Here is a 20,056-nt window from a genome sequence, read left to right on the forward strand (position 1 = left end):
TCCAGACACACATAAATATTGAATAAAGTTAGTTGTTACCCCTGTAATGCATTATGTGAAAAGCAGTTATTAATCAGATAACCCCATTATATGAAGAATTCCTAAGCTAAGCTATAATATGTAAAAACTTGAGAATTGACAGGGTAATATATTTACTTTTTAATTTCTACTAAATGATGTCTTCAGTTATTTTATAAGCATGTATAAAATGAAGTCTTAAAACAATATTCATTAACGCACAACATAATTCAGAACATACATTTTTATGAAGAAAACTACATTCTTGTCAAATTATTCTGTTAATATCAGCTATATACATTTCCAGGTGGTGAAAACCTGAGACTGAAACTACCAACATGCAAGATTCATGAAATTTGTAGGTCTTGTGTTAAAGTGATATATCGTTAACATATTTAATGATAAAATGATACTCTTCCTTAATTTGTATTTATTCCAAGCTCAAAGAAAATTTAGCTTTGTGCTGTACCCCACCCCCCGCCCCCCATTAGAAGTTCTGGAGTTTTTTTCCTACTTTTTTAATTGACAAAATTATGTGTGTATATATACACACACACAGTGTGACAATTTAATCATTTTCTCTTTCAACTCTATATCTGAAAATGATCATATTCAGGAGATTTCCTTGTACCTGATTTTACCTCTAAATCTTTTTACCCTACTTTTCTTTCATTCCCACCATGTCCAATCTCCTCCTTTCCTATAATCTGAGGGCAGTGGTTCATTCATTCAGTATACTTGCTTTCGGCTCTGTGCTGGGAATGTCCAAGTATAGTGACTCAAAGCCTAGTGGAGGAGGATGTATAAAAACAACAGTTATTTTACAGGAAGCTAAGTGCTCCTTCTAAAGTGATCTTTATAACCTGCAAATCTGATCACTATCAAAGTGTGTGGGGTTTGCAAGACTTAGGATATGCTATTGTCATGGGAATGCACAGTAGCAAAAGAAATGAAGAACAAAATATATTTTAGAATTATGTAAGAGTTGGTGAGATTTAGTGATGTGCTCAGGGACACCATAGGAGCTCAGTAAAGGAAAAGAAGTCAGCAATATTAAGTTTCTGTCTTAGACATGAGATAAACAGTGGTGCTACTAAATCAAGATAGGGTTTATTAGAGGAGGAACAGGCTTGCAGGATGATAGATAATGAGTAGTAATGAGTTCAGTTTGGGATATTTTGAGTTTGAGCTGTCCTTGGGATATCAGTGTGAAGATTTCCAGCTGCACATTAGATTTAGGGCTGGAGACCCTACACTCAAGATACAGAGCTGGGTGTTATGTGTTGCCTGTTTTGAAAGTGGATCTAGAATGAATAGTGGAAGCGTTAAACCAATGTCTATGGGATGATCTGAAGATAATCCATGAAGGGGGCTGAGACAGGGAGTCAGAGAGGCAAGGTTCAATGATGGAATCCTAGGAAAGAGAACATTTAAAGAAGAGGTTAGTATAGACATTAAAGAGCTTCTGTGGGACATGGCAGTTAAGACATTAACAACCAGTGGATGTTTGGGTACCAGGCAGTGTGGGTATGGAAGGAAAATAAACAAAGAAGGAAGAATAGGAGGTGAGGAAGTGGGCAGAGAATCTTGATTGTGAAGATGGGAATGGGATTGGAGACACAGCAAGAGAAGGACATAGGGTGAAGGGATAGTCATTATTTCCTTGAATCTTCCCCAAGTCTCTCTTCTTACCTGCTGCTTAACTACATTCTATTGAGTGTTAATCTCAGTGTCTCCGTTTTTCATTTGTAGAAGTCTAAGAAGTCTTTTTTAAGATATGCCTGGTCTCTATTGGTAGAATTTTGTTTTTACTCCACTGTATGCTTTAGTAATTTTATTTTTACTTATTTCATTGCCTTTATTTGGAAATGCTCTTCTTTTATGTTGTTGGGGCTTCAGTCCAACTGTTTGTTGTATCTGCTGATAACTTTGCTTCCTAAAGCAGTTCATGATTTTTTAGATTTGTTCCTCTTCAGCGGTTTGTAGGAGTCTTGTGGCCTCGATGAGGCTACATAATTTCCTGCGAAGAGATTTTATATTTGCTTCCTCCATGTACCCCTGGCATGTGTCCAAGTGGAAATTACTTCTATGCTAATTTCTTGGCTTGGGTACATTGCCAAACCAGGCAGTTTCCGTAACTTTTTCCTTTTTATATTATTGTAGTAAGAACATGATATGTTCATGTGTATGTTTGTGTGTGTGTGTGTGTATAAGCAAGCACCTAGAATAGGGATCCTCTAAAGATACAGATGATCACAGAAGTAATAAGTAAAAGAAGTAAAGCTGGTTATATTTCTCTCTGATTTACTCTGGAACTGTTTTTAGTTTTATTCTAGAATATCACTGCTAGTAGATCTTTCTGAGACCGTGGAAACATTCTCTATCTGCTGAAACCACTTTGGGAGCCACTATCGAGGTGTATGGGCTTTCCTGGTGGCTCAGCGGTAAAGAATCCACCCGCCAGTGCAGGAGACCCGGGTTCAGTCCCTGAGTCAGGAAGATCCCCTGGAGGAGGAAATGGCAACCCACTCCATTATCCTTGCCTGGGAAATCCCACGGCAGAGGAGCCTGGCAGGGCTACAGTCCATGGGGTCGCAAATAGTTGAACGTGACTGAGCAACTGAGCAGGCGCACACACACATCGAGGTGGGGCTGTTGAGAATTAACGTTTGGCTAGTGAGAATGAGAAGCTTGTTTAGAAGGATCATCCAGCATTTAAAATAATAAAGGACAGTGCGTGACACATTATGTCTATTAAGAGAGAGTTCCCCCACTTACCTCTTGGGCCCCTGGGTCGGGGTTTTCTGCTCTTTACTGTTCAGTTGACATATCCCCCCACTTCCGTGTCCCCCCCAGGTCCTGTGTCAATGGCACCCTCGTGTGCAGCACCACCCAGCTGTGGCATGGGGACAGGATCCTGTGGGGAAACAACCACTTCTTCAGGTAACCGCTCTGTGCTATGATGTTCACGGACACGTCTTTTCTGTTAGCCAAGTGTGAAACACGTTGATTTTCTCTAATGGTCAAAAACCCCACAGAATTAATTTGCCTAAGAGGAAACGGCGAGATTGGTTGAAAGACTTTGAAAAAGAGGCAGGCCCGCCGGAGCACGACCTGGATGCAGCCAGTGAAGCTTCCTCAGAACCGGACTATAACTACGAATTTGCGCAGATGGAGGTTATCATGAAAACGCTGAACAGTAATGGTGAGACCCTAAGCAGTTCCTTTCTCTCTCTCCTCTTTAAATGACTCTGAGAGGAATTTGGGCGTGGCTAGAGCACTCCAGTACTGTTGCCTAGAAAATCCCATGGATGGAGGAGCCTGGTGGGCTGCAGTCCGTGGGGTCGCTAAGGGTCGGACACGACTGAGCGACTTCACTTTCACTTTCCACTTTCACACATTGGAGAAGGAAATGGCAACCCACTCCAGTGTTCTTGCCTGGAGAATCCCAGGGATGGGGGAGCCTGGTGGGCTTCCGTCTATGGGGTCACACAGAGTCGGACACGACTGAAGTGACTAGCAGCAGCAGCAGAGAACTGTCAGATTTCTGGCATATCAAATTGGGTATTCTGTTGCAGGAATAAAGACTTTGATCTTTTTTGTTTATTTCTGGATTTTTAGTTTCAAGGATCCCTCTTTTTAATTATAAAAGTGAAGTATCAAGAAAAGGCCAGATGAAAAAATAAGTGTGATGTGTTACTATGTAGCGTATAGAATAACAGAAAAGAGCATCATTAAGATTAGGGATTAAGCATCATTAAGATTAGGGATTAAGGGACTTCCGTGGCAATAGTTAAGACTCTTCCTTCCAGTGCAGAGGGCACAGGTTCAATCCCTGGCTGGGGAACTAAGATCCCACGTGCCATGCTGTGGCTAAAAATTTTAAAAAGAAAAAAAGATTAGAGATTAAGATTAACTACGGGGGCTTTTTGACAGCACAGCACAGGGTGGACCACAGCCGCGACTCAAGCTCCAGCCCACTCTGCCACTTGCTCACAAAGCGGGGAGGAGTCCCAACAGACATTTCATGCTCAGACAGAATCACGTTAGTGGGTCATTTAACGACATGCCTGAGCAGCAAGCCTCCTGTGAGTGGTTGTTTGGAAGCCCCAATAGGTGCAGGGTGTGACAGGAGAGTGCAGTTCCAAACTCCAGGTGAAGGAACGCCCATTAGAAGAGAGCTTCTTTCTTTAGATGCAGTTAGACTTCTGGATGTCTCTGTTCTCCAACTCTGCGAAGTATCTGAGTGGTATCCATTTAATCATCTATCTATCATCCCATGGCACACATTTCTAATTTTTCCAATCACTACCCGCTTATCATATATATATATATATATAATCCCCCTGGATAACCAGTGAGTGTGTAGTACTTGTTAATCCCTCCAGTCTTCTTAGCCAGAGCACTTAGTCATCAGTGGCCTGGCTCATGGTGTCAACGTAAGTATCCATTTGTGTTCTAGATCAGACTTTGATCTCTAGTGTTGATTTCATTCATTTAAAAGTAATATTTCCCCGTCACTATGCTTTAGCCACTCCCCTTGCTAAGTGGAGCTCCCCTGTAGGGCACACCGACGTGCTCCGATACGATGCTGAAATGCTGGCGGCCGGGCAGAATTCATACTCTTCACCTCTACTGCTTAGGTGGCTTCCCGATCATAAGCCTGTCTGCCTGGTGGTCGTCCCCTTGGTGGTCCTATTTGAAGATTCTCTTCCCTCTCCTGTGGTTTCAGACGAAGCTCCTCCACAAACACTGGGATAAAGGTTTTAACTGATTGGCTTTAGCTTGAGGGAGCTTGACTGGTTTTTAGCAGGGCTGCTTGTCGGTGCTTGCGCTTCATGCTTTGGCCAGATCTAACATGATGGGGAAGACTCTGCAGTCTTCTGCCTGGCAGAGGTGCTCTGAATTCTTGTGGGAGCAGTGTTCCCTTTTCAGTTATGACCCCTTCCTCCCTGTTTCCGAATTCCATGGCCTTCCCAATGGTTAGAACCTGGTGGCTGTTCCTTTCCTCATGTATCCAACAGCACAAAGTGTCTCTGGTATTTTTATTTCTGTCTGCAGCACAGCAGTTCAGGATATGGTACTTCTGGGTAAATAGTCACCTGCATTATCCCAGTGATAAACTAAAATAGCGTATCTTCAAATCTATGGAATAATTAATGGTCTAAAACCCAGTTCATTTGAATTAAGAGTAAAAGCAAACCTAGTGTTTTTAGACCATAATATGTTTTTCTCAACAACTGTTTTCACAGTCAGTGGCAGCTCTAAAGTAAAGAAGAACTGAGGGGCTGGTGAAGGGTCCCAGAGCTTATTCCATCTGGAATTAAAAGGTTCCTGTTCCCTCGAAGGATCTATTCTGCCCTTTGATTCAGTGCCTTAGACATCTTGATATGAATTAATTCTAATTCATATCACTTTTTTTTTTTTTTTGTTAATTTTCTGGGTCCCAGGGCTTCCCTTGTGGCTCAGCTGGTAAAGAAGCTGCCTGCAATGCGGGAGACCTGGGTTCAATCTCTGGGTTGGGAAGATACCCTGGAGAAGGGAAAGGCTACCCACTCCAGTATTCTGGCCTGGAGAATTCCATGGGCTATATAGACCATGGGGTCGCAAAGGGTCAGATACAACTGAGTGACTTTCACTTTCCTCTGGGTCACGTAAATGCCCTTCAACCTTTACACTATCACCCTCTCTCTTTCCCATACTCAGGACAAACAAGGAAGTTTGTGCTCATTGCGTAGTTATGTACCAGGCAGAGAATAAAGTAAGGAAGAAGGGAACGTGCTTCTTCAAAGGAAAAGAGGTCCTTTCTCGCCTCCTAAAACACTTACCCCTTTGGTTTCTTGGCCTGAGGCTCCAGGCTTACTGAGTTTTAAAACAGTGCATTCAAGAGGAAGAAAGTGATAGGGAAATGAGGGAAACTGTTAACACTCTCTTGATAGTGGACTGGTGATTTGAGAACAGGCCAGATCATCTTTGGTTTCTGTCCTTGCCCATAGCACAGAGTCAGACTGACATGCTGATTGGAATGATCTTTTTAAGAGTATGCGATACAGGGAGAACAGATACGTGTACAGGCACGGCTGAGTCCCTTCGCTATTCACCTGAAACTGTCACAACATTGTTAATTGACTATATCCCAATACAAAATAAAAGGTTTAAATTTAAAAACAAACAAACAAAAAAGAATGTGCTGTATAGGGAATTCCCAGCGGTTCGGGTTCTATGCTTTTACCTCCAAGGGCCTGGGTTCGATCCCTGGTCGGGCAACTAAGATCCCACAGGCCGTGATGTGTGGCCAAAATAAAAAATAAAAAGAATATGCTGTATAGTGATAAAGGCTTAAAACAGGTTAATTAATTCAGAAAAAAAATGTTATCAAATATGTCTAAGAGAAAAGTGTTTCCAGACTTGTGTTGGGATCGGAGGAAAAAAGAAACCTCAGCCTCTGTACCTCTCCTGGACTCTGTATCCTGGCCACATCTGGAGTCCCCAAGCAGGGCTTCCCAGGCTGGTCCATGGCAGCGAAAGGAAGGATGCTTGGAGTTGCTCTCTGGTGCATCTGTGTGTTGATCTGTGGCTCCTGAGAAGGCCTTGTGTGCAGTAGGGGCGCTGTGTCATGACCAGTCACATCACCTGTGCATTGGTGTGGAACCCCCTCCTCAGCCACTTGGGATATGTGTGTTTCTACACATCATTGACCAGCGAGTAGAAATAAGAGTTAAACATCTTATTCAGTGTCTTTTAGCCAAAGCCCTAGACTATGATTTTGTAAAAAAAAAATTGGTATGTTTTCCAGTTTTCTTTCTCTGAAAAAAGGTTCATACACACTAAGTTCAGTTCAGTTCAGTTCAGTCGCTCAGTCGTGTCCGACTCTCCGCGACCCCATGAATCACAGCACGCCAGGCCTCCCTGTGCATCACCAACTCCCGGAGTACACTCAAACTCATGTCCACAGAGTCGGTGATGCCATCCAGCCATCTCATTCTCCGTCGTCCCCTTCTCCTCCCGCCCCCAACCCTTCCCAGCATCAGAGTCTTTTCCAGTGAGTCAACTCGTCGCATGAGGTGGCCAAAGTATTGCAGTTTCAGCCTCAGCACACTAAGTTAGGGCCCTGTAAATGGATGGTGAGGACCCTGTCCTTTCTTTTTGACACCTAGAGCCTAAATAGAATATAGATATATACATACACACATACACACACTGTTTGAGAAATATATATATATATATAATTCTGAGAGAACTTTTCTTCTCTAGCCCTTAAATGTAAAATTTTTTAAAACTCTCTCAAAAAACATTACCATATTGTTCACAGTTTTTCTTCCAGAGGTTATAAGGCTGTATCAGAGGTTCTGACCCTTTGGAGTATGTCAGTTTTCACTATGGGAAAGGTCTTACCCAGCCATGGTCTGTCTTTGTGTAAGAGGGTTTTTTTTTTAAGAGTCCATTTTTCACTGGCCTTTCAGGTAATGCATTTCAGGGACACTTATATCAGGACTCTATGAAGAAAAGTATTCTGCTTTGAAAAAAAAATGAATTTTAGAATTTTACACCAGCACAGAGCAGTATTTTTTACACATCTGTTCTTTAGCAGAGTACTAATTCTGAGGAACACATTGGAGGTAAGAGTATAATTTATTACTAAGTTTGTTTCCTACCCCAGATAATTAACTCTGGTCTGAGTTCAAAACCTGGCTCTGTTGCTTTGCTTATTAGCTGTGCCATCTTAGGTTGGCCACTTAACTTTTCTGAGCTCCAGTTGTCTCCTCTTTAAAATGGGAATGCTGTCCACCCCTAGGTTTGTTGCAAGGCTTTCATGAGATGATGCATGCAAAGCTTATAGTGCCTCTACCCTGAGACATAAGCCAATAGGTAGTAGAATTATTATTGCTGTTGTGGTCATCATTGTTATTAAAACAGCTCACCTATTCTGTGCATATCCAGTGATTTTTAAAATTACTTTTACTCTGTTTTGTATCGTTTAACCTTTTTTAAGCTAAAGTGCTATTTTTTTTCCTTTTATATAGAAAACTAGTAAAATATGAATGCTTCTTTCACAAATTGATAGGGTCTTCTGGTCAAGTCAGTCAGTATCCATCGTCAGGTGATGTGAAGATTCCTCTTAATATCCTTCTCTTATCCCAGAAATTAAAATGAGTGTCAATTTGTAAAAATAGGACACCGCACTGAATAATAGCCAAGTGTGTAAATCACAGGCTAGTCTGAGAACACAAGTAAATCTCCTAGGTCTTACGTACTTCAAGGAAATATTTACAGTTACGGTAAATTTCTTTGTTTACCATCCAGATTGTCTAACATACTGTTTCCATATTATGGCCTCCTCACTTAGATGTGTCATAGCTTTCTCTCTTGTGCATGTGGTCCGTGCTTTCCTTAATCTTTGTCCACTGCATCCAGGCCATTGGCCGTTACCAAGCTAATGTCCTGGGACAGCCAACTAGCTCTTCAGGATTGAGTCCATAACCACCCCTAGTCATAGTCAGGGCCCCTTCAAACAAGACCTGTTGGGATTTCTAACTCCTGTTCACCCACATGTATGTTAGTCATCTCTCAATCTGCAAAAGCAAAAAAGCAGCAGCAGACTTTTGTTTTTGTAAGTGAATTGCTTTCTTGGCTATTAACACCTGAGAAATTGGCAGACCATATACCCAATTCATATTTTCAAACAGATGCTGTGATCTGTAAGTTTCCTCCCACATTAGAGAAATTCAGGAGAAACAAATTTTTAGCCAAATTGGAACTACAAACCCTTTGTCAATGGGTTTGTCAATGGGAACTATAAACCCTTTGTCATCTAAAACCAATGCTAAAGGCACCTAAAAAGTGATGCCATAAAATCAAATCTTGCGTGGCTCTGTCTTTGAAATCACCTTAGATTTCATTGAGTCTTTCTTCTCAGTGGATAGAATACCATCCCTTTTCCCTCTACCCTCTTCTTTTTGTAGTTGAGCCTCCTATCTATGCATCAGGGCGAGCTCATCAAATTGAAGAACGTAATAATAGATGTGAGGAATGTTTCCATACAAGGTGTTTAATCTGAAATGTTAAGAAAAAGGAAATGGAGAGAATTCCACCTGACCGGGCCCAGCCGGCCACTCACTGACAAGCGTACTGAGGGCTCCATATGGGGGAGGAGGCGGTTCTTGTTAGAAGCCTCGCTGGGGGTGGGAGGCGCTGCCTGTCCGAGCCACCGCTGAACAGCCCCTTGCCTTGTCTCTTGGCTCACCAGACCCCGTTCAGAACGTGGTGCAGGTCCTGGAGAAGCAGTACCTGGAAGAAAAGCGAAGCGCCCTCGAGGAGCAGCGGCTCATGTACGAGCGGGAGCTGGAGCAGCTCCGCCAGCAGCTGTCCCCGGAGAGGCAGCCCCAGAGCAGCGGCCCCGACCGCCTGGCCTACAGCAGCCAGACGGCGCAGCAGAAGGTGACCCAGTGGGCCGAGGAGAGGTAGGAAGGGGACCCGGGGGCCTCAAAGCGGGACAGACCTAGCAAAGAGGGAAATCCAACTTCCATGTCTGAATTGTCAGCGGTCGCCTTGTCTTTCAAGGAAGGCTCCCCTGGAGAAGGAAATGGCACCCCACTCCAGTCTTCTTGCCTGGAAAATCCCATGGATGGAGGAGCCCAGCGGGCTACAGTCCATGGGGTCCCAAAGAGTCAGACACAACTGAGAGACTTCACTTTTTCACTTTCAAGTATGTTTACTGTGAAGTCAGTTGTTAAAGGTTACACCTGCCCCCTTACCCTTCAGTAAAAATGGTGCCAAGTTAGAATACCACGGTTTGGTTTTGAACTAAAGAACGATTAGATAGTTCTAAAGCATAAAAGTGGGCTTCCCTGGTGTCTTTGATGGTAAAGAATCTGCCTGTAATGCAGAAGACCCAGGTTTGATCCCTGGGTCCAGAAGATCCTCTGGAGAAGGAAATGGTAACCCACTCCAGTGTTCTTGCCTGAGAAATCCATGGACAGAGGAGCCTGGCGGGTTACAGTTCATGGGGTCCCAAAGAATTGGACGTGACTGAGCGACTTTCACTCACTCAAAGCATAAAAAGCATTTCTTGTCCTGTTATTTCTCTTACTTTGGAGTCGATTTAAATGCAGTTTTAATGTTAAGAAATCTGTGAATTTTTTAAATTTACAACTTTAAAATATTTGTTTCAGAACTGAGGCAGTGGTAGAGGAAATGGTACCAACAGTATATTGCAAAGCTCTGTCGTGTTCTAGCCAGTCTAGGAATGGTGCTTTTTTATGATCCCAACAGCACCAAGTCATGGGAAATATTATTTCAGTCGATCAAAATATTCTCTCAGTCATGCATTCCATAAATGAAAAGGCCAGGCTTTGTCGATAGTCCATTAATAACTCCTCTGTTGTAATAATAATAGCACTGGACATTTCTTAAGCATTTATTGCATGTGGAAACTCCGTGCCACAGAAAATCCGAGTGTAACTTTTCAGTTGGTCCTTGCTATCTGCATTCCACATCCATAGATTCAAACAACCATGGATCATAGAGAAAAAATTCCGTATCTACGCGGACTATGCAGTTCAAACCCATGTTGTTCAAGGGTCAGTTCTACTCTTTCTTTCATTCAGTGGGTAATTTTTGCATATTCTATGATGGGCCATGTACTTGGCCAGGAATGAGGTGTAGTGACAAGCAAAAAAGATATGGTCCCTGCCCTAGGGGCGCTTACAGCTTCATAGGGGAGATGAATGTTATTAGTCAAATATACAAATAAGTGAAAAATTGTAACTATGATGAAGACTGAAAGTGAAAGTCAGTCAGTCATGTCCGACTCTTTGCGACCCCATGAAATAGACCATGAAATTCTTCAGGCCAGAATACTGGAATGGGTAGCCATTCCCTTCTCCAGGGGATCTTCCCAACCCAGGGATGGAACCCAGGTCTCCCGCATTGCAGGCGGATTCTTTACCAGCTGAGCCACCAGGTAAGCTCAAGAATACTGGAGTGGGTAGCCTGTCCCTTCTCCAGCGGATCTTCCCGTCCCAGGAATCGAACTGGGGTCTCCTGCATTGCAGGCGGATTCTTTACCAGCTGAGCTACATGATGAAAAAGATGAGGCAAAAGATGTGGCTCTGGGAAAGCACGTAACAGGGTTTGGATCTAGTCAGCATGTTAGAGACACATTTATCCGGAAGCACTATCATTTAGAGTTGAAAAGCAAATTTCTGCTGCCCCAAAAGTACCTACTTCTCACATTTACCAAATGAAGAAATCACATAAAACACTTTCTCCTTATTCTCGCTCCTTATGCTCGATCTCCACTGCAAAGCTTACAAAAGTCATAATGATTTCTTTTTCCTAACAGAATGCTTTATTGGGCTTTTTTTTTTTTTTTTGCATTTTCATATCAAAATCTATTCTTTTTCAAATATTATATAATTTAAAACATGGTTGGAAGTTAAGTTACCCCACACATTTGCTTCTCATCCCTGGTTACCGGTGGATAGCCCATGGAACCCCGGTGGGAAGAGAGAAGGATAAGAGTTGAATTGGCAAAAATAGGTTGAAAGATAATTGTCTGAGAGGAGATTCTTACTACTTTCTAATAATGTGACTCACTTGGAAAACAGGATTGCAGTTTTCTTCCGGATGTTCTCATTTCTTTCTCTGCTGCTCACAGGGACGAACTCTTTCGCCAAAGTCTGGCAAAACTGCGGGAGCAGCTGGTGAAAGCCAACACCCTGGTGAGAGAGGCAAACTTCTTAGCCGAGGAGATGAGCAAGCTCACCGACTACCAGGTCACTCTGCAGATCCCTGCTGCGAACCTCAGTGCCAACAGGAAGGTAAGAATGCTCTCAAAGAAGAGGAGGGCAAGAGGCGCAGCAGTGGCTTCTGAGAGGTAGAACATAACCTTGACACCCGCAGAACATCTGTGAAGAGACCCTGACATGAGCTGGAGGGTTTGTTCTTTTAAAGACCCCCTCTAGCAATGGCAAGCCACTCCAGTACTCTTGCCTAGAAAATCCCATGGACGGAGGAGCCTGGTAGGCTGCAGTCCATGGGGTTGTTACAAGTCAGACACGACTGAGCGACTTCACTTTCACTTTTCACTTTCACACATTGGAGAAGGAAATGGCAACCCACTCCAGTGTTCTTGCCTGGAAAATCCCAGGGACAGGGGAGCCTGGTGGACTGCCGTCTATGGGGTCACACAGAGTCGGACACGACTGAAGTGACTTAGCAGCAGCAGAAACCTCTTTGGGTATATATGATCAGAATATGAGAATCTGGAGGGCTAAAAGAGTTGCTAGTTTAAATGCTTTCTTTAAAACACTGAAACTTGGGAATTCCCTGGTGGTCCAGTGGTTAGGACTCTGCACTTTCACTGCTGTGCTCCAGGATTCACTCCCTAGTTGGGAAACTAAGATCCCACAAGCTACGCGGTGCAGCCAAAAATAAACAATAAAACATTGAAACTAGAAATGGATATAACTAACTCCTCTTGCTTTTCTCTCTCATATAAATGCCTCCTGAAGTGGGGGATGTGTAAATATAATAGTACCATTCTGAGAGATTGACAAGAAAGGAAAACTCCTATGATCCCTGTTTTATGTACAAAGGATTCTTTGCAGCCACTCGGAAGTTTCCATCATTAAAACGTCAAGATTTTTTTCTTTAGGGAGAAACTTTGAAAAGTAAATTTTCCTCCATTCATTTTTCCCTCCGACAAGTGTGCAAGAAATGAGTCAGAGGGTATCTCATCATTCTTCTTGCATTTTAGTCTTTTGACCAAGTAGTTCTCCTTTGCAAAATTTACTCTAAATCAATAGTTATAGAAGTGTTTGTAAAGGTTTATGTGCTTTTGTACAAGGATGCTTATCATAGTTACCTTTGTAATAGCAAACATTTGAAACAGCCGTGATGTTGGGCAGTAGACTAATTAGTCAAATGAGTGATCCATCCCCATAACAGATCACTTTGTTGCTATTGAACATTATGTTTCTGAAGAATATTTAACCACACAAAAAGGTTAACTGTGGAGAAAGAATTGGGATGGGAAATTTGTATTTTTGCTTGGTTCTGATTGTGATTAAAAATAAAACGTGCATGCATGGCCCTACAAAGAAGATTGAAAATAAACTAGAATATTCTGTATATGGTAGATTTCATCTTTCTTTGTATACATTATGTGTCTTTTTCAAACTTTCTACTCTGTGATAATGCGTAGTGCTTCAGCAATCCAAAAGCGTTATAACAAGATTTGCTGTGTTTGTTTTTTTGCCTTTGTTTTCCTATATTCTACAGAGAGGAGCAATAGTGAGCGAGCCAGCTATTCAAGTGAGGAGGAAAGGAAAAAGCACCCAAGTGTGGACCATTGAGAAGCTGGAGAATAAATTGATTGATATGAGAGACCTTTATCAAGAATGGAAGGAAAAGGTTCCCGAGGTAAAAGGGACAAAATGTCAAGGAGTTTGGTCGCATTATAAGAACAGAATATAAGTGACTTAACCATCAGAACTGGAGAAGGAAATGACAACCCACTCCACTGTTCTTGTCTGGAGAATTTCACGGACGGGGGAACCTGGCGGGCTATAGTCCATGGGGTCACAAAGAGTCGGACACGACTGAGAGACTAACACACACTCGTCAGAACACAGACAGGTGCATCCCTGAATATCTGTAGTGATGCTTGGGACATTTATGTTAGAAATGTAAAGTGAAAGTCAGTGGGATGGGTCATAAAATGGGTGATCCTCACAGAGATAGGAACTAAGTGAAGGGAACACCTAGCACCTTCTGCATCTTTAGTTCATTTCAAGTGAAATGAAGTGGAGCTAAAGTGAATTTGTGGTGTTTCGTCTGTGGTGTTAAAAATCAGCTTAGATGGGCCAGCATGGATTTTGTATTCACTAGCATATGCTCATGCTCTCCTAGCGGTATTCATGGCTGGGTACATGCTAAGAATAATTTTAGAGAGCATGTTGCATTGTTCGGACATTAGTAATGGAAAAAAGGACTCAACGAGGGAAATGAAGCAAAGCTCAGGGGGTAGAACCATGCAGGTAGGTGTGCCAGGGAAGACGGGGAGGTTTGGGGTGGGGTGTGTGGTAGGTGGGCTATGATTGATGATAGAAAGGCTTTCCATGCCTTTTCATCAGTTATCACCCTAACTAACAAGCTCCTCCCGTATGCTGGTTTTGTTTTATTTGTATGACATGATTCTGATTTTACTTTTAACCGATGTGGATAAATGCTTTCTTTTTGAAACATTAAAAAATAGCTGGTTTTAAATAGTATTAGGTTGATGTTTTCTTTCCCTACTCACCCCCTACCCCCAAACCCCCAACCTGTCCTGCCACTCAGGCAAAGCGACTCTGCGGGAAACGAGGTGACCCTTTCTATGAAGCCCAAGAGAATCACAACCTGATTGGCGTCGCTAATGTGTTCCTGGAGTGTCTCTTCTGTGATGTGAAGCTTCAGTATGCAGTTCCTATCATCAGCCAGCAGGGGGAGGTAAGGACAAGCCAGCCTGGGAGAAAATGACGTGGCTCAAGTGTAGGTTTTGTTGTTTTAACTCGATTTGTTATATTCTTGATTTAGATCCAGAAACTAGGGTGAAGCCTCAGGATCACATTCTTTTTTCTCAACTAAATCAGTAGAAACTATCAACATTAACTCATGGCTTTAAAAGATTATTAGAACATGTTTTTTGTTTGTGGTTCACAAGGATTTTCTTTGTTTTAATTGAATTAGAAATATTTTGGAAACTAGATTCGGCTCTGTGGCCCACATTGACTTCTCTTTTAAGCTCTTACCTCCGTAATACCCTTTAGCTCCTTCCTGGCCCCTAAGTGGTGTTTACAACATATAAAAGTGAAAGTGAAAGTCGCTCAGTTATGTCCAGCTCTTTGCAACCCCATGGACTGTATAGCCTGCCAAGCTCCTCTGTCCATGGAATTCTCCAGGCTAGAATACTGGAGTGGGTAGCCTTTCCCTTCTCCAGGGGATCTTCCCAACTCAGGGGTTGAACTCAGGTCTCCCCCATTGCAGGCAGATTCTTTACCATCTGAGCCACAAGGGAAGCCCTTATAAGATATAACTTGAGAGGATTATTTTGAAATCTGAAATATTCAAAGCAAACAAGCTTAACCATCCCATTGTTACCACCTCTTTAAAAAAAACGCCTCTCATATTTCAATTATTTCATTATATTGGCCTTATGTCAGCCTGAAACATTTCAGAAAATGTTCAAGTTCAAACATTTTTTTTATTACCCAGTTCACCAACGAATGTCTTCATTTTAAATTTAGTAGCACCAATATTTCATGATGCTACTAAATTTAAAAGTAATTTGTTCTTTAATAACATGCAAACTTGGAAATACTAAGTTGTTTTTCATGATTCTTTTAAGTTACATTTTTATTTTACTTTAAAAATTTATTTTTGATTGGAGGATAATTGGACAGTGTTGTATTGGTTTCTGCCATGCGTCGATGTGAATCAGCTGTAGGTGTACATGTGTCCCCTCCCTTTTGAACCTCCCTCCCACCCCATCCCACCCCTCTAAGGTGTCACAGAGCACCGGTTTGAGCTCTCTGCATCATGCAGCAAATTCCCACTGACTATGTCGTTTACATATGGTTTGTGGTTCTCAGAGTAGGCTGAGAATAGGGCTCCACTCTGCCTGAAGTGAACCCAGGAAATAAACCCTAGGTTCCCAGCTGTCATGTGTAAATACACGTCTCATATTGCCACATATGTAACCTGCCTATGAACACTATGGCATGGGAGACTCGTGAGCTAAGTTACTTTTTCCCATGTTAAAAATGGGCACAACTCCAATGGCAAAGAGACCTACTAGCTGAGTTCCTAGTCAGGGCTACTTAAGCTAGGGTCCATGGTGAGCTTTGAGTGTTCCATTGATACCCCTAAAATTTTACTAAAAATGTGTTCAGTTCAGGCGCTCAGTCGTGTCTGACTCTTTGCGACCCCATGAATCGAGCACGCCAGGCCTCCCTGTCCATCACCAACTCCTGGAGTTCTCTCAAACTCATGTCCGTTGAGTCGGTGATGCCATCCAGCCATCTCGGTTCTCAAAAAACATTAGGGGTAAAAAGCTTAAGAAGTACCGTCTTCTAACTGATTTCTCATATTTCCTTTCTTCCCTTTCTCATACTCCTTCCTCCATATTTGTCTCACTTGTCAAATACCATCAACTGATTTCTCACAGGTCCTTGGTGCCGGGGCCAGTTGCTCTGCAGAAGGTGATCTGAGCTTTCTTTGAGAATGAGCCTCACTGTTTAATATGACAGCAACACTCCCAGCACGTGTGTCCCTTCACAACTTGTCATTACGACCTTAAAGTGTGGTATCAAGGATAAACCTGGTTGATTACCGCACTCCAAGTCTGCGAAGGTCAGGGTCGTTTCTCCCGTTGATTTCAGTTCTGTGCCACAAGTTACAGGAGAGACACTGCTGAACTCTCAACGATCCAGAGAACAACTAAGATATTCTGGAGACTTCAAGCCCCAGTCCCCACCCCCTTTTTTTAGAAAACCCATCTTAAAGGAACTGTTTCCTTATAACTTAGTGGCTTTGTATTTGTCCTCCCTTCTGGAGTAGGTCTCACCCCTCACCCTGCTTCCAGCCACCATGTGAGGTCTGTTCGCATTCTCTGCTCCCAAGAGAATAGCGGCTGTATGAGCCCAGTGGCCTGACTGTTTGGTTTACTGTTATAAACACAGCGCTTAGTACCTTCCTTGGCACCCAGTCACTTCTCCGTAAATATTTGTCGAGTGGATAAGTTCATCTCGTGACAACCCGCACATATCTCTGTTAGAGCAGTTAGTCTATACTGTTGTTTCTGGGTTTTTAATTTTCTGTCTCCTTGTTTGACTGTGAGCATCCAGACAGCAGAGCCTGTGTCTTTATCGTGGTGTTCCCCATGATGCCAGAGATTTGATCAGATGAGTATGTGAATGAGTGTGTGAATAAGGGAAATAGATGTCTCCAAGTAGCACGTGTTAGCTGCCTTTGTGCTGTTCATGAACTGTCCTGTAGAAGAAGGGTAAGAATGAAGATGATTCCAGGAGGCAGATTTCGCTCCAGGTAAAGCCTGGCGATTACAGAGCAGGTGATGGAGTGGACTAGCTCTGGAAGTTTCCTGTTGCTGGAGGTGGCCTAGTCGTCACAGTGGAGTTGCTCACTGGGGGTTATGGTTGCATGCTTTCCATCTCAGCTCCGTTTTGTCCACAGGCTGCCTTTTAACCCCACGGTGCTCTGGTTCCTTGACCCAGGTTGCAGGGCGTCTCCACGTGGAAGTGATGCGAGTTACAGGCGCCGTCCCGGAGCGCATGGTGGAGGACGACTCCTCGGAGAACTCCAGCGAGAGCGGGAGTCTTGAAGTCGTAGACAGCACCGGAGAAATCATTCACCGAGTCAAGAAACTGACATGCCGGGTGAGAGGGCAGGGCTGCGGAGGCTCGGATAAGTGACCTTTTCCATTCAAAACAATTTGATGGAAAATCTTCGGCTTTTTGCTTATAACATGAGTGAGTGAGTAAAATTGGCTCAGTCGTGTCTGACTCTTTGTGACCCATGGACTATTCAGCCCATGAACTTCTCCAGGCCAGAATACTGGAATAGGTAGCCTTTCCCTTCTCCAGGGGATCTTCCCAACCCAGGAATCGAACCCAGGTCTCCCACATTGCAGATGGGTTCTTTACCAGCTGAGCCACCAGGGAAGCCCAGGAATACTGGAGTGGGTAGCCTATCCCTTCTCTAGGGGTATCTTCCCAACCCAGGAATCGAACTGGGGCCTCCTGCATAGCAGGCAGATTCTTTACCAACTGAGCTAGGAGGGAAGCCCCTGAATAAAACATGGTACAAGTTAAACTTTCTGACAGCAAACATGGTAATGGACAGTGCTTTTTACAGAAGTATAGCACACTTTAAGATGACAGCTATGTGAAGTTTCCAAAGTTTCTATGTATGTGAGCTACAAGGAGTGTATATTGTTTAGTGAATCACGCATTTCTAGTAAAGGCTGCAGCTATATCTGAAACTCAGTCGTTAGGAAAGTTTGAGAGCGATGTGTGCATTTGTCGCCATGTTCATACACTGTAGTTACAAAACTGTGGCACAGACTTCATTACAGATGCTCCTGTATGCACGTGCACTCAGTCATGTCCCACTCTTTTCGACCCCATGGACTGTGGCCCACCAGGCTCCTCTGTCCATGGGATCTCCCAGGCAAGAATACTTCAGATGTCAAGTGGATGACCGATTTATTTCATCCCTTTGAAAGGCATGCAGAGTTTGTTTTCTTTATGAGAGTTATATTTGCATTTTTTTTTCTCTCTTCAGGTAAAAATTAAAGAAGCAACTGGGCTGCCCTTAAACCTCTCAAATTTCGTCTTCTGTCAATACACGTTCTGGGACCAGTGTGAATCCACAGTGGCCGCCCCTGTTGTGGACCCTGAGGTGCCTTCCCCACAGTCCAAGGATGCCCAATACACTGTGACCTTCTCTCACTGTAAGGTACAAAGGCCGTTGCAAAATGAGCTCCTTGGGAGGCTGCCAGCCGGGGCTCAGTTCAGAAGTCAACTTGTAACTTAGAGGTTTTCCCCATTATGAAACATAGTATGTTTATTAGGCTTTTTAACCTCCAAGTGTACTTTATTTTTTTACATACGGTTCCACTATATATTACAGTTATATTCCATGGACAGTTTGTAATAGACTCTCAAGATTACTTTTTTTCAAAATTGTGCCCGTTTTTTCTGGTTCTGCACTTAGAAAACACATCCGTATCACCACTTGTAAAATTTCACAAATGTAAAGTCTATTAAGTCATTATTTTTTTTTTACCTTTTTAAATATATTTATTTAATTGAAGGATAATTGTTTTACAGAATTTTGTTGTTTTCTGTCAAACTTCAGCATGAATCAGCCGGAGGTGTGCATATGTCCCCTCCCTCTTGAACTTCCCTCCCGTCTCCCTCCCCACGCCACCCCTCTAGGTTGATGCAGAGCCCCTGTTTGAATACCCTGAGACCGACAGCAACGCCCCACTCTCTCTATTTCACGCGTGGTAATGTCAGTTTCCGTGGTAACCTGTCCACGTGTCTCACCCTCTCCTCCCCTCTCCCCGTGTCCACAAGTCTGTTCCCTACGTCTGTCTCTCCACTGCTGCCTTGCAGATAAATTCATCAGTTGTCAAGTCACTATTTTTATGAAAACAAGTCACCCACTTTTTTTAAGCTGTGTTTACCAAGTCTATTTGTCAATTCTTTATTAATCTTTTGTGGTTGTTCTTTTCTGAATATTCTTTTAAATATTCCTCATATTTCTTTATAGCCAAAAAGTTGCTCCTTTAGAAGGGTGAAACCTGGATTTAAGATACATCCTAGTTAACAACTGGCTTAATAAATACTAGTATCAGAGGCCTTGGACTCGCTATGTGACCTGGAGTTTTTTTTCACCCCTAAAATGTGCAGTTTGTGCTAAGTGGTCATTAAACTTACTTTCCTTTTAAAATTCTGGCTCTGTCTTCAAATATTCCAATCCCAAAGAAAGGCAATGCCAAAGAATGTTCAAACTATCATACAATTGCACTTATCTCACATTCTAGCAAAGTAATGCTCAAAATTCTCCAAGCTAGGCTTCAACAGTACATGAACCGAGAATTTCCAGATGTTCAAGCTGGATTTAGAAAAGGCAGAGGAACCAGAGATCAAATTGCCAACATCCACTGGATCATAGAAAAAGCAAGAGAATTCCAGAAAAACATCTGCTTCGTTGACTACGCTAAAGCCTTCGACTGTGTGGATCACAACAAATTGTGGAAAATTCTTCAAGAGATGGGAATACCAGACCACCTGACCTGCCTCCTGAGAAATCTGTATGCAAGTCAAGAAGTAACAGTTAGAACTGGACATGAAACAACAGACTGGTTCCAAATTGGGAAAGGAGTATGTCAAGGCTGTATATTGTCACCCTGCTTATTTAACTTCTATGCAGAGTACATCATGTGAAATGCTGGGCTGGATGAAGCACA

General features: G+C 42.9%; 1 protein-coding gene across 11 annotated transcripts in view; it reads left to right on the top strand.

The window, feature by feature from the left end:
• KIF13A (kinesin family member 13A) overlaps positions 1 to 20,056 on the top strand; it is a 197,666-nt gene that overhangs the window by 141,752 nt on the left and 35,858 nt on the right. For 7 of the 11 annotated variants that reach the window (XM_055406723.2, XM_055406726.2, XM_055406727.2 and 4 more), the window contains exons 15-23: positions 2,875 to 2,961; positions 3,057 to 3,223; positions 4,662 to 4,781; positions 9,266 to 9,479; positions 11,678 to 11,840; positions 13,303 to 13,443; positions 14,362 to 14,511; positions 17,295 to 17,456; positions 18,364 to 18,537. In XM_055406723.2, the coding sequence (XP_055262698.2) occupies positions 2,875 to 2,961; positions 3,057 to 3,223; positions 4,662 to 4,781; positions 9,266 to 9,479; positions 11,678 to 11,840; positions 13,303 to 13,443; positions 14,362 to 14,511; positions 17,295 to 17,456; positions 18,364 to 18,537 (1,378 nt within the window). The remainder of the gene's footprint in view (positions 1 to 2,874; positions 2,962 to 3,056; positions 3,224 to 4,661; positions 4,782 to 9,265; positions 9,480 to 11,677; positions 11,841 to 13,302; positions 13,444 to 14,361; positions 14,512 to 17,294; positions 17,457 to 18,363; positions 18,538 to 20,056) is intronic. The other 4 variants (XM_055406728.2, XM_055406730.2, XM_055406731.2 and 1 more) reach the window with 1 other exon arrangement.

This window comes from Moschus berezovskii, chromosome 23 (genome assembly GCF_049115385.1).
Source record: "Moschus berezovskii isolate FMDL1 chromosome 23, NW_MosBer_1.0, whole genome shotgun sequence".
Lineage (NCBI taxonomy): Eukaryota > Metazoa > Chordata > Mammalia > Artiodactyla > Moschidae > Moschus > Moschus berezovskii.